This window comes from Panicum virgatum, chromosome 6K (genome assembly GCF_016808335.1).
Source record: "Panicum virgatum strain AP13 chromosome 6K, P.virgatum_v5, whole genome shotgun sequence".
Classification (NCBI taxonomy): domain Eukaryota; kingdom Viridiplantae; phylum Streptophyta; class Magnoliopsida; order Poales; family Poaceae; genus Panicum; species Panicum virgatum.
The window spans coordinates 47,199,880-47,213,157 of NC_053141.1; the positions used below are offsets into that span (position 1 = coordinate 47,199,880).

At 49.4% G+C, this 13,278-nt stretch overlaps 2 protein-coding genes across 2 annotated transcripts; both read left to right on the forward strand.

Moving 5' to 3' along the window:
- The first annotated feature begins 8,304 nt into the window (after positions 1-8,304).
- Positions 8,305-9,327, forward strand: LOC120713775 (F-box/kelch-repeat protein At3g06240-like). Its single transcript, XM_039999745.1, has 2 exons — positions 8,305-8,912; positions 9,097-9,327. Exons 1-2 carry the CDS (start codon positions 8,347-8,349, stop codon positions 9,203-9,205), a joined length of 675 nt encoding a protein of 224 aa, XP_039855679.1. The 5' UTR covers positions 8,305-8,346; the 3' UTR covers positions 9,206-9,327.
- A 900-nt stretch (positions 9,328-10,227) lies between these two features.
- On the forward strand, positions 10,228-12,884 carry LOC120713776 (proteasome subunit alpha type-7-A). The gene is made up of 3 exons (XM_039999747.1): positions 10,228-10,518; positions 10,638-11,052; positions 12,437-12,884. Exons 1-3 carry the CDS (start codon positions 10,346-10,348, stop codon positions 12,596-12,598), a joined length of 750 nt encoding a protein of 249 aa, XP_039855681.1. The 5' UTR covers positions 10,228-10,345; the 3' UTR covers positions 12,599-12,884.
- The last annotated feature ends 394 nt before the right edge of the window (positions 12,885-13,278 follow it).

Below are 13,278 nucleotides of genomic sequence, written 5' to 3' on the forward strand. Positions count from 1 at the left end.
ATTTGGTGCATTGTGCATCTTTATGCCATGGAAGAAAACATCACCAATGAGAAGATACCTCCAGAGCTTCAAGCAATCCTTTCTCAGTACTCAGATGTTTTTACTGAACCCACTGGTGTACCTCCCAGCAGACCAAAGGATCATACTATACCCCTCCTTTCTGGAACACAGCCATTTCGTTTGAGGCCCTATAGATACACACCGTTCCAAAAGGATGAAATCGAAAAACAAGTTGCCCAGTTGCTGAAGAATAACTGGATTCAAGCTAGTAACAGTTCTTATGCCTCACCAGTTTTGTTGGTAAAGAAGAAGACAGGAGAATGGAGGCTATGTGTTGACTTTAGGAGGCTAAATGCCTATACAATCAAAAACAAATTTCCTCTGCCAATCATAGAAGAATTATTTGAGGAATTGTTTGGTGCTCAATGGTTCACTACTTTGGACCTCAGGTCTGGTTTCCATCAGATATTAGTGGCAGAATCAGACAGGCATAAGACTGCTTTCCAAACTCATTTTGGGCACTATGAGTACAAGGTCATGCCATATGGTTTGACAGGGGCACCAGCTACATTCCAAGCTATCATGAATCATATTCTTGCTCCCTTATTAAGGAAGTGTGTGGTGGTATTCATTGATGATATACTCATTTACAGTAAGACTCTCTCAGAGCATAGGCAGCATGTAAAACAAGTGTTTGATCTTTTGAGGGAACATCACTTTAAGGTCAGATTGTCCAAGTGCTCTTTTGCTAAGCAACAACTCAATTACCTAGGGCATGTTATCAGTCCATCAGGGGTTGCTACAGACCCAAAGAAGGTCTCCATAGTTCAAGATTGGCCTACCCCTACTTCAGTCAAGGAGGTTAGGAGCTTTTTGGGTCTAGCTGGGTACTACAGAAGATTTGTAAGGAACTTTGGATTGTTGGCTAAACCTCTCACAGAGCTTTTGAAAAAGGGGCAAACCTTTGCTTGGACAACTATTACTGAGCAGTCTTTCCAGGCTTTAAAATCAGCACTAATTTCTGCACCTGTGTTAGCACTGCCAGATTTCAATCAACCGTTTGTGGTAGAGACTGACACCTCTGACAAGGGTATTGGGGCCGTGTTGCAACAAAATGGTCACCCAATAGCTTATGTAAGCAAGGCATTGGGCCCCAAGAATCAAGGACTGTCTACATATGAGAAGGAGAGCTTGGCAATACTCATGGCTGTCGATCATTGGAGGTCCTATTTACAACCTACTGAATTTATTATTCAGACTGATCAGAGAAGCTTGATTCATCTGGATGATCAAAGGCTTAACACTTACTGGCAGCAAAAGGCTCTCACCAAACTAATGGGTTTGCAATACAAGATCTGTTACAAAAAGGGTTCCACAAACAATGCTGCTGATGTTCTATCTCGACTCCCGGTTTCCCCTACTAGCGAAATTCTAGCTATTTCTACTGCCCAACCTGCATGGTTACAAGACCTCCAAGCTAGCTATGCTGACAGCCACCAGGCCAGTGAACTTCTGTCTGGACTTGCAGTTCATCCTGAACAAGGTCAATTCAAATTGGTCCGTGGAATCATCAGATTCAAGGACAGAATTTGGTTGGGTCACTCTGAATCATTACAGCAGCAAGTGATGCATGCCCTCCACTCCAGTCCCATTGGAGGACATTCTGGGTTCCTAGTTACTTACACCAGAATTAAAAAGCTTTTCAGCTGGCCACAAATGAAGAAACATATTCAAGCTTTTGTTGCATCATGTTCTATTTGTCAACAGGCCAAAACTGAGAGAGTCCATTATCCAGGGTTGCTTCAGCCTCTAGCTGTTCCTGACCAAGCATGGCAAATAGTATCACTAGATTTCATTGAAGGTTTACCACCCTCTCTTTCCTTCAACTGCATTCTGGTTGTAGTGGACAAGTTCTCCAAGTACTCACATTTCATCAAATTGAAGCATCCTTTCACAGCTCTCAAGGTTGCTCAGCTGTTTCTGGACAACATTTACAAGTTACATGGTATGCCTCAGGCCATCATCTCTGACAGAGACAAGGTTTTTACTAGTCTTTTATGGCAAGAATTATTTCGTCTTTCTGGTACTGAACTAAGGATGAGCTCAGCCTATCATCCTCAAACGGATGGTCAAACTGAAAGAGTAAATCAGAGTGTTGAAGCTTATCTTCGCTGTTTTATTCAAGCGTGCCCTTCCCAGTGGTCAAAATGGCTATCACTCGCTGAATTCTGGTACAATACCAACTATCACTCTTCACTGACCAAGTCACTGTTTGAAATACTCTATGGTCAAGAACCACGCCACTTTGGCATCACGGGAGTTCCTGTCTGTACCAATTCTGACTTGGAAGCTTGGCTCAAGGAACGTGACCAGATTGCTGACATTCTGAAATGGCAGTTGACAAGAGTGCATCACCGCATGAAACAACAGGCTGACAAGAAGCGTTCTGAGCGATCTTTTGCTGTGGGGGATCGAGTATGGCTCAAATTGCAACCTTATGTTCAGACATCTGTGGCTCCGAGGGCAAATCACAAGCTATCTTTTCGCTACTTTGGCCCCTATGAAGTGGAGAGTAAGATTGGTTCCGTTGCATATAAACTGAAGCTACCAGAGCACAGCTCCGTTCATCCTGTGTTCCATGTTTCATTACTGAAGAGAGCCATAGGTAACACTACACTTGTTTCTTCTACTCTACCACCAGACACTACTTCGATGCAGGAACCGAAATGCATTCTTGATCGCCGTCTGAAGAACAAGGGACGCCGCACCATCTCTCAGCTGTTGATCCAATGGGCTGGCTGGCCACCAGAACTTGCCACCTGGGAAGATGAAGACCAGGTACGCCATTTGCTACCATCTACAACGGCTTGCGGTCAAGCCGTTTCTCAAGGAGGGAAGAATGTCACGAACCTGATCAAAGCATCGCCAAGGCCCATGAGGGAGAAGAAGCCCAACACTCGCGTTGCCGGACCAAACTGGACCAAGTAGTGGTAGGCCCATGAAACGGGCGACCGCAGCTGTCGCTCGGTCTGTATTCTGCTTATATACTCTTTCGTGCGGAAGGGAAAACTTGATTTGGAACTCGACGGCACTGGCGGCGGCGAGCTTCGGCTCGAGTACTCCGGCGAGTCCACTTCCTTGTATCCGAAACTTGAGAAATACCAGAGCAGACCTCGTAGCTAGTTCCCGTGTGTTACACTCCTGCTCTTCTCGGTGCACTTCGCCGTCAAAGAGGACCCTGCCGGCGCCCTCGGCCACCTCGTCTCGTCCTGCTGCCCCCGCCTGCGCACGCTCCGCGTCGTGGGCGCCGGGGGGCTGCCCTGCCTGGCGCTCCGCGCCGAGGCGCTCGAGGAGCTCGAGGTCTCGTTCGTGTGGTGCCTGCGGACGCTGGACGTGACGGCTCCCAACCTGCGTCTCCTCAAGGTCAAGCGCTGCGCCACCGACGCGGTCAGGATCGTGGCGCCGAGGCTTGAGGAGATATGTTCATGTCCATCTACCGCCGCTGCCCCGGCCTGCCGGCCCTAGACGTCCCACAACCACAAGATGGCTGCTTGGCTAGTGTCCGGCGCCTCAACGGCATCAGCGTGGACATGCACGGCAAGTACTACCGAGGCACATACGTCGGCCTGGATCTCATGGAGAAGTGCCATGGCGTCGAGCACGTCAATGTGATGCTCCGCCATGGGGACGAGGACAATTATTACCATGGGTCCATGGCGATGGGGATGAGCTCCTCGATCTGACCTCGGAAGCCGCTGCACCGATTCTGAATGTTACGAGCATGGTCGTGAGACCAATCGAGGTCCCCGATCGTTACCTTGTGGCAAGCGTATCCGCCCTGCTCATGAGGCTCCCTTGCTTGAGATCGTTGACGGTCAAGATCTATGGCACAAAACGGGTAAGCAAGGTTTATTTTCCATAACAAAAACAAAAATTCCATCTTCTTCATCTATCAGATTCGATCTAATAACTGTTTATTTCCTGTATACCGTACCAGAGGTAATTAAATACAGTTTTTTGTAAATTAAAGGTATTAGTATGTATACAGTGTTTAGTAAAGTAAAAATAACCTAAGGTATTCATACACTTAGCTAAAGCTATTTGCTTTACTTCTGTGACCTTTAGGGCACCCTGTGGCCGACGTGTTTCTGTGATGCTGTTGCTTACTCAGAGAAGTGCGAGATTCATAGAAAGGTAGCGTTGGAATCGCTTGAAGAGGTTGAAATAACCGGGTTCACAGGAGCAGACGAGGAGATGAAGCTGGTGGACATGCTATTTGAGAGCTCCAACTCAATCAAACGCATGGCACGACGTGGTGACGCGATTGGCCAGCAGCTGATGATGAAGGTCCCTACTACTACCAGCGACCGTGGATGTTGGAATTTTGCGGAACAAGTGCTCAATTGGACGTGTTACGCACCGGGAAGCGCAACATTATTGATCGACTAAATGCAAACAGCATAGAATTTTACATGTATCCAATAATTAAATCAATGCTATTAGTTCATTCACATGTTATGCTATGCAAACCCAAGACCATTTCATAATCCATGGGTCTTTGTTGAGGTAGAACCTATTAAAAAAGGTTAGTGACTAGGATCTACTCAGCAAAGTTAGTTGTTCTAGTTTGTTGGATTATTTATTAAAAAAAAATCGACCTGCGAGGGGCTAGCCGCCCCCCGAGCATTCTTATAAGAAGGAGGCATTCTAACGCAGGCCGAGAAACCCCCGAACCCCGGCTCTTTCTGACCTTGGGTCTGGTGCCATTTCCTGGAACCGTTACCCAGGCCGGGACCGTTACCCACTGGGCCGGGAAACCGTGACGCCGGGCCGGGCCAGGCTGACTACACAGCCCAAGCTATCAGGAGCACAACGAGGGGGTTTTTTCCCACAGGCGGGGAAATTCGCCCCGGTGGGGGTTCGAACCCCCCACCTGTGGAGTGCCGCCGGTTGCTTCGCACCACTCGGGTAACAAACTTAGGCTGTTGGATTATTTATTGAGAAGTAAGTATTGTACATGCACATTATTTGTGATTTATTAGTAACAATATAGTCATATATATATATATATATATATATATATATATATATATATATATATATATATATATATATATATATATATATATATATATATATAGAGCAGGTCAACATGAGTGGGCTGAGTCTATCAACCATATATACTCCAACTCCCCCGAAATGAGAGTTGATTGTAAACGCGGCTTTAGATGGAAGTGGACGGCAGATGGCCAATTCACTACCGCCTCAGCTTACAGGGCTTTCTTTTTGGAGCAACAGGCGATCCCAGGTGCCAAGGAGCTGACCAAAGCACGAGCTCCAGGTCAACGCAATTTTTTTTTTCTGGCTTGCTATTCACGATCGCTGTTGAACTGGTGATTAGAAGAAAAAGACATAACTTGCAGGATGCTGACAACTGCACCTTTTGTGATCAGCACTCGTTACGATCTCCCATATTTTGACAGATTGTGTGCTGGCTAGGGAAATTTGGTACTTGGTGCTTAGAAGATGCAACCTCCAAGGACACACTCCATCTTTGGCTAACTCAGATTTCGTCAAGTGGTGGCTTCTCTCGCGAAAGCAATTAGGAAAACTTTCGACTCTCTGGTAATTTTAGTGGCTTGGTCGATTTGGAAAGAATTCAGCCAGCAAATCTTCCAAAATGTGAAACTTACTGCAGCTGAGCTGGTGGATTCAATACTAGACGCAGCAAAAGTTTGGGAATTGGGGGGGGGGGGGGGGATAGCGCATTTTTCCATGCTTTTCCCTTGGCTGCCTAAGGGCACTGGGCTAAGAGAAGAGAATCCCACTGGTCGCGCTCGAATCGGAGTGTAATAAATATTTTAAGCTTTTGTTTTTCTAATCTCAAATAAGATCACATCTTGTTGTAACAAACTTCTCTCTTTCTCTTTTAATGAAAAACGTGCTCAGACACGATCGCTAAAACTGATTGTAAACACGACTAGAAGAATGCAGATGCCTGCCAGATGGAATTGGCCGGCCTAGCTAGTAGAGCAAGCACGTCAACGACCGAGTCCAACCATATGCTACAACTCCCTACACCTCTTCCTCTTCGATGGAGCTCGCCGCTGGCCGGAATCCCCTCCTCGCACTGGCCATGCTTGGCCGTTGCTTCTCACACGCACATCACCCACCGTTGAACTCGGCTCGCTGCCTAGATGTTGTTGGTGCAACTTCCCGCTACTGTACGGCTCGCCGCGGGCGGGAACGCGGCGGTCAATCGGCCGACCGCCGCAGTTTTAACTGGCCAGATGAGATGAAAGAGAGGAAAAGGAGTTGTCCTACATGTTAGCACAACCACCCTTCAAAATAGCTGAATGGCCAAATATAATCAGTTTTGATAGTTTGATGGTCAAGAATACCCAGTTTTGAAGTTGAATGACCAAAATCGAACTCAGATGATAGTTGGATAGCAAAAAATGAACTTTTTCCTATGTGTAGCGTGGATGTGCTAATTCAAAACAAAGAAACGAAATCTAGTTGAAATACTACCTCCGATCCGGTCAAGAAATTGAAATACATGATTGCAATGTGGTTGTGCATGAACATATTTGTGGTTAGTACTTTTCTGAAGAAGAAAAAAAAACAGTTGTCACTTGCATAGTGCATGAACATACATGGTTTGTCCCGCAGGTACGGGTTGCTAATTTGCTATGCCTTCCTCCATCTGCCTGCAGGTACGGGTTTCTATGCCTTCCATCTGACTGACTGTATGTACGGGAGTGAAAACCAATAATGCAAGCTCTATCTGAATGTATCTGTCAGTATACGTGTCACAATTATGTATAGGTGTGTCCATGAGCAACTAACCTTTTATTATCGTGAAGTAGTCTAACGTCGAACGCCTCTGCAAGTTAAGGCTCTCTAAATTAAGTAGTCTCCTTTACGAAGAATCTGTTTCTGTATGCGTTAATCTCCTGTCAATGCAAGTGCCATTTTCACTGTGACTGCGTGTGGCTGAAGCGCTGAGGCTGCACACGGCTTCTTGGGAACCTGCAGGGGTGTAGCGGTCAATTGACTGTCGTCCGTCCGGCTCTGTCAATTGCTTGGCCGCCACTGTATGTATGTACTCGTTGTGAAGTGCAAAGCAAATTGCTACTCTCAGCCTAGTAGATTTGGAGTAGCTAGCTAGCTAGTGACTCGTTGGGGGGCCGGCTTCTTCGGCTCCAAGCTATCTTCTTTCATTGTTTCCGGCCCGGAAGAGGATAGAGGGTTGTCGATCCAGTGTTCATCACATCAGAAACCGATCTGGTCAAAGCCGGCCGCCATCCCAGCTGCATGCATCCAGGGATCGATAGATCTACCCAACAATGCGGTTGCAGCAGCCAGGCAGGCAGCCTGCCAACGGCCGCCTCACTCGTCGTCCCTGCATGAATGGAAAGAAACGGGAGGGAGACCATAGCCGCCATACTCCCTCCTACTTGGCTGCTACGGAAGGAAACTTGGTCCAGGGTTAACTCCCGTGCCGTCCATGGATTGATTATTAATTAATCTCTTCTTTTGTGCACCATGTTAAGTTTAAGTTTTTACTGCGATTCCTTGGCGACGGCGGCGTGATTATTGTCTTGATCGGGCTGTCGTACGTACGTCGTCCACCTCCCGTCCGATTCCTAATCCTTCTCCTTCCCGGATAGTCCGAGCACGTTTAATTTTCGCGCACCATGCTAGTACTAGTATATATACCGGCGCCACTGTTCCTCGTCGACCTTCAGCTAAATAAATTACTAGCTGCCTATAGGGTTGACCCCAACAGATCTCAGCTCGGTTAGTCCGTTACCTACACATACTGAGGAGAGATCGATCTTGCAGCTGGTCGTCGTTGCCTCCGGCAATGTCGCTGTCGCCGGAGAAGCGGCGGAGCGCCACCAAGACCAACGACGACGAGGACAACAAGCAGGGCGCCGCCGCCTTGCCCGAGGACCAGGTGTTCGAGCTGCTCACCCGCGTGCCGCTCGACGACCTCGCCGCGTGCCGCGTCGTGTCCACGCGCTGGCGGCGCATCACCTACGAGCCGGCCTTCGCGCCGCCGCCGTCTCGGGCTACTTCGTCCAGAGCATGGCGCGCCACCGCTACCGCGCCGACTTCGTCTCCATGCACGCCCCGCCGCCGCCGCTGCCGGCGGTCTCGCTGGACTTCCTGCCGTCCGCGCACGTCCGCCTCGAGGCCGTGGCGGCGCACCGCGGCCTCGCCTGCTGCGTCGAGGCCGACACGCGGCGGCCGGCGTGCTACTACGTGTGCAAGCCGGCCACGCGGCAGTGGCGCGCGCTGCCCAACCCGCGGGTGCGCTTCCGCACGGCCGCCACGGCCATGGTGGCGCGGCCCTCGCCGTGCGGCGCCGCCGCCGAGTTCAAGATCGCCCGCTTCTCCGTCATCCCGGCGCTGCGCGACCGCCTCCGGTGCGAGGTGTTCGACTCGCGGCGGTTCGCGTGGCGCCGCGCCGCGGACGTGCCGGTGTGCCCGGCGTCGCTCGAGCCCTCGGCGCCCGCCGTGAGCGCCCACGGCGCCGAGCACTGGCTCCGGTGGCCCGACCGGGCGACGGGCGCGCAGGACGTGTTCGCGTTCGACCTCCGGACCGAGGCGTGGCGGCTGGTCCCGCTGCCGCGGGAGGTGGACGAGAGGGACGACCCCTGGGCGCGGAAGCAGATATCGGCCGTGGAGGGGAGGCTGTGCCTGATGGTGACCACGGAGGCCGGCGTGGCGGACGAGGAGGTGCTGGAGGTGTGGGAGATGGCCGGGTACGTGGAGGGGAGGTGGGAGAAGAAGATGAGGGTGAGCTTGAAGAGCCTCCACGCGCAGGAAGGGGGCGCCGTGATCCTCAAAAACCTCTACTCATCCGATGTTGCTTTCCTCGACACTTTCTGCAGAGTCATGTGGTAAGAGCTAGACCGATCTGAAAACTTGCCACCACTTACTCGATCATGGCTAGCTAGCTGCTGCTTCTGCATTATGCATGCATGCGATGCGATCAGCTTAAATTTGATCTTGCGTATATTGTATATACTACATGACCGAATTGGTACGTAGTGAAAAGGAATAATAAACTTGCATTTTGTGCAGGTACGATTTCTTGAGAGGGAAGAAGATGGCGGAGGTGGAAGTGAAGCACGTGTGCATACAAGAGGTGTTCAAGTACGAATCTGACCTGATCCCCTGCGAGTTGGGCTGAGCACACGCTGCCAGCATCCTCCTCCTCCTCCAGCTCGCACGCCTTGGTCCAAAGGCGGCGCAGCGAGGAGGCTGCTGCATGCTCTGATGATTCCGACAAATCAAATTAAGATTAGGTGTTCGATTATTGGAGACAAATTGGATTAAGGTTATTATTATTATTAGGCTGCTCTGCATGCTCTGCTGCATGCTCTGCTACGGTTACGGCGGCGCCCGTACTCGGACGCCGGCGGCGGACGCGGTCGTAGGCGTGGCGCGCACGATCTGCATGCCGCCCGGTCATGCCGACGGCGCGGGTGTTCGTTGCCGCCCTCGGTTTCGATGCGCCGCGCGGCGCGAGCAGGAGGCGGCGAGACCGAGACCCATTTCTTGGGCCGGCCTATTTAGCACAAATGGGCCCGCCCACCAGGCTGGCCCGTGGTTTTCACTACAAATGGCCCATGTTGAATGAAGCAAAAACTTTTTTTTCAATCTTTTTTTGATTCAGAAGAAAGGGGGCAACCGCGCGTGCCCGTATCTTATCTAGGCACAATAACTGTGATCGCCGCCAATTATATTGTTGTTTTACTAATGTGGGATTGCAAGCCTGCCAGGGAAGATCAATAAGTTTATCGTGCGAGAAAGTTTGCTAGTTTTGTGTTTTTTAAGAAAAATATATTGTTATTGTACTAATGTGGTTTTGCAAGCTTACCAGGGAAGATCAAGAGGTTTATCGTGCGAAAAAGTTTGCTAATTATGTTTTTTTAAGAAAAAATATCTACCAATCGACTATGACGACTAGTGGAAGGTACCATGTTTATTTATGATAAATTTTTGAATAAAACGAGTGGTCAAATTTGAGATCAAAAAATCAAAAGTACTATAATTTGAAACGGAGAGAGTATAACTTATGCAAAAACAAAGGTAAAATCCAGCTCTATAAATTTGCAATAAAAAAAATTACGGAAACGAGCACGAGCAGCTTTGCCTTGTTTCCTTTCTTCTTCTCTCCCAAGAAAAGAAAAGCGAAGGCCCCTCCCCCTCAACAAAAGACTAACGTGACTTCACAGAGGAGAGCCGCAGCCCGCATACCAAACTCCTTCCCAAAAGCCCCTCGCCGGACGCTCGCTCTCGCCGCCGGCGACTAAATCAGGCGCCCAGGATGGCCCGCTACGACCGCGCGATCACCGTCTTCTCCCCCGACGGCCACCTCTTCCAGGTCGAGTACGCCCTCGAGGCCGTCCGCAAGGGCAACGCCGCCGTCGGCGTCCGCGGCGTCGACACCGTCGTCCTCGGCGTCGAGAAGAAGTCCACCCCCAAGCTCCAGGACTCGAGGTCGGTACCCACCTGGCTCTCTCTTTCCCCTCCCTTGCTCACTCACCAGTCACCAGATCTCCCCATCCCCCCCGCCGCCGCCTCACCCGAATCCCCCCGCCGGCCCCAAATGCCCGCAGGTCCGTGCGCAAGATCGCGAGCCTGGACACCCACATCGCGCTGGCGTGCGCGGGGCTCAAGGCCGACGCGCGCGTCCTCATCAACCGCGCCCGCGTCGAGTGCCAGAGCCACCGCCTCACCGTCGAGGACCCCGTCACCGTCGAGTACATCACGCGCTTCATCGCCGGCCTGCAGCAGAAGTACACGCAGAGCGGAGGGGTCCGCCCCTTCGGCCTTTCCACCCTCATCGTCGGCTTCGACCCCTACACCAACAAGCCCGCCCTGTACCAGACCGACCCCTCGGGGACCTTCTCCGCCTGGAAGGCCAACGCCACCGGCCGCAACTCCAACTCCATGCGCGAGTTCCTCGAGAAGAACTACAAGGAGACGTCAGGCAAGGAGACCATCAAGCTCGCCATCAGAGCACTCCTTGAGGTATCTACTTGCCACTGAATTATCCCCTACCTCTCGCTCCCTTCCCCAGTTAGATTTATAGACCACAAGCACTGATTATTATTCAGAGAAAGATAGATAGTCAATTGGAGTAACTACTAGCATATGAGCACAAAGATCAATCAATCACTTAATGTTTAACGATAGTTTGTCAATTAACTGATCCGAATGATGTACCAATCGAATGTACCAGTGGAATGTTGCAATCCAGACTCTATGTGTGCCGAGTTTGTTTCATATGTATCATGGTTCATTGTTTACAGATAGTGTTATCATCTAGAAATCTTCTGTGACCAGGTGCGCTAAAACAGCAAGGCTGGCACTAAACAAAGTTTGGTGCAATTAGTTTTGTTGCGTTGCATTTGCTTCATCTTAGAACTAGGGGCGGATCCTGAATGAATTCTAAGTGAGGGCTCATTAAACAAGAACACAAAAAGTAGGCAAACATAATGTGGGCTTGGATTTGAGTGAGGGCCTTGGCCCTCACTAGCTTCAATGTGGGCGGAACCTGTTTGGATTGGAATTATTTCGCTGGGAAGTTTCAGATATACTCAATCTTGACTACTTACTGAAATTTTTCAATGAAATGCCCTCATCCAAACACACCCTCAGAGATTATACTTAGTGCCTTGTTTTTTCTGTAGAGGACAGAATACATGAACATAGCTATGGCACTTAGTGCCTTATAGTTGTGTAGACCACAGAGTACATGAACATGTTATGGCATAATTGTTTTTATTCTGCACCCTTTGTCTGGTTGGTGAACTCTGATCTATGTTGTAGTATAACTATTGTTCCAATAGTTGTTTAAGGCATTCTTATGTAAGTTCATTTTTCTTTCTTGATTTTTGCTTTCTATTCTGGAAATCGTGTCATTGACGTGGAGAGTTTGCCTTTATAGCTGTCTGCTGTGCTGTAGTCCTCTGCAATGGTTGAAAACAGGGCTTTGTCAACTTCACTGCTGCTTTTAGATTTTTAGCATTATTAAGGCATGGATATGTATATGCCTAGGTCGCATCAAGTGAAATTTGTATGTACCAAGTAGCACAACTTCACAAATGGCAATGTCTTACATATTTGCATTCTTTTTGTGTGTCCAACTTGAAGTCAGCCAGTTTTATTGCGTGGACCGACTGTTGATAGCCAAACAAGTTCTTAGGTTGCATTATTTCATCATAATACGCACATCCAATATGGTAGTTGATGTTTCAACAGAAGAAGTTAGCTAATTCTTGTTGCCAGGAAGGCAGGAAGAGGTGGCTACCTATCTTCAGCGCTATTATTTCACTTAAATCTCCTTTTTCAGCACATTTTTTTTCTGGTTAGATGTCTTTGGTGGCACTGATTGATGCTTCGTAATCTCTAGGTTGTTGAGAGTGGCGGCAAGAACATTGAGGTTGCAGTGATGACACACAAGGATGGCCTTCGCGAGCTTGAAGAGGCGGAGATTGATGAATATGTCGCTGAGATCGAGGCAGAGAAGGCCGCCGCCGAGGCTGCAAAGAAGGGTGCGCCGAAGGAAACATGATCTAGCACAGCAACTATAGACAACTCTTGTTCCACAGCGTGCCTTATGATTCACATCTTTTAGACTGAGGCCTGGTTGTTTGGGTAAAGGGATTTTTATTTCTGTTGAAGGTGCTTGGGTGAAACGCTCGTGCTATGCGGATGCACACTGCTGCATCCGCCATGCTGGTGATTGGGGAACTAGTAATTGTTGTCGCAGTGTTGGTATATCTGAGTTCTGACACATGGTAGCATAACTGTGTTGTAAGAATTCAGATTTGTGTGCTGGTGCTGCTTCCTTGGCTGTATGAGTGTTTGAGCCTTGTGATTTGGTGGGCCCAAACTTAGTCAGCCCAACTGTCGCCATCGAGAGAGAGTGTGGCCCTCTTAATTCTGGGCCTGGCCTCGGTGGAGATGCGGGCCGGGATACCGATTCCTGTGGAACCCAGAAAGGGATGGTTTTCGTTGATCTCGTAGGCAACTCAACTTTAGGAGTTCCTATAAAAAAAAATCAACTATAGGAGTTGGTCACATCATCTGTCTGACGTGGCCGGTGCTGTTGCCACCTGTCCAGTTCTGAGTCCACCACCAAAAATGACGAGGAGGACCTGCGCCGTGTTTAGTTCCAAAAATCAAAATTCCAAAAAAAATTCCGGCACCTGCATGGAGACTTAAATCTAAATGAAATAAAAAACGCATTGC

What these genes read in the sequence shown, in the direction of transcription:
- LOC120713776 (XM_039999747.1), top strand. Translation starts at nt 10,346, where the DNA reads ATGGCCCGCTACGACCGCGCGATCACCGTCTTCTCCCCCGACGGCCAC. An exon ending in CCCAAGCTCCAGGACTCGAG is followed by an intron (nt 10,519 to 10,637) that starts GTCGGTACCCAC and finishes AAATGCCCGCAG; the next exon opens with GTCCGTGCGCAAGATCGCGA. An exon ending in CCATCAGAGCACTCCTTGAG is followed by an intron (nt 11,053 to 12,436) that starts GTATCTACTTGC and finishes CGTAATCTCTAG; the next exon opens with GTTGTTGAGAGTGGCGGCAA.
- LOC120713775 (XM_039999745.1), top strand. Translation starts at nt 8,347, where the DNA reads ATGGTGGCGCGGCCCTCGCCGTGCGGCGCCGCCGCCGAGTTCAAGATC. An exon ending in ACTTTCTGCAGAGTCATGTG is followed by an intron (nt 8,913 to 9,096) that starts GTAAGAGCTAGA and finishes CATTTTGTGCAG; the next exon opens with GTACGATTTCTTGAGAGGGA.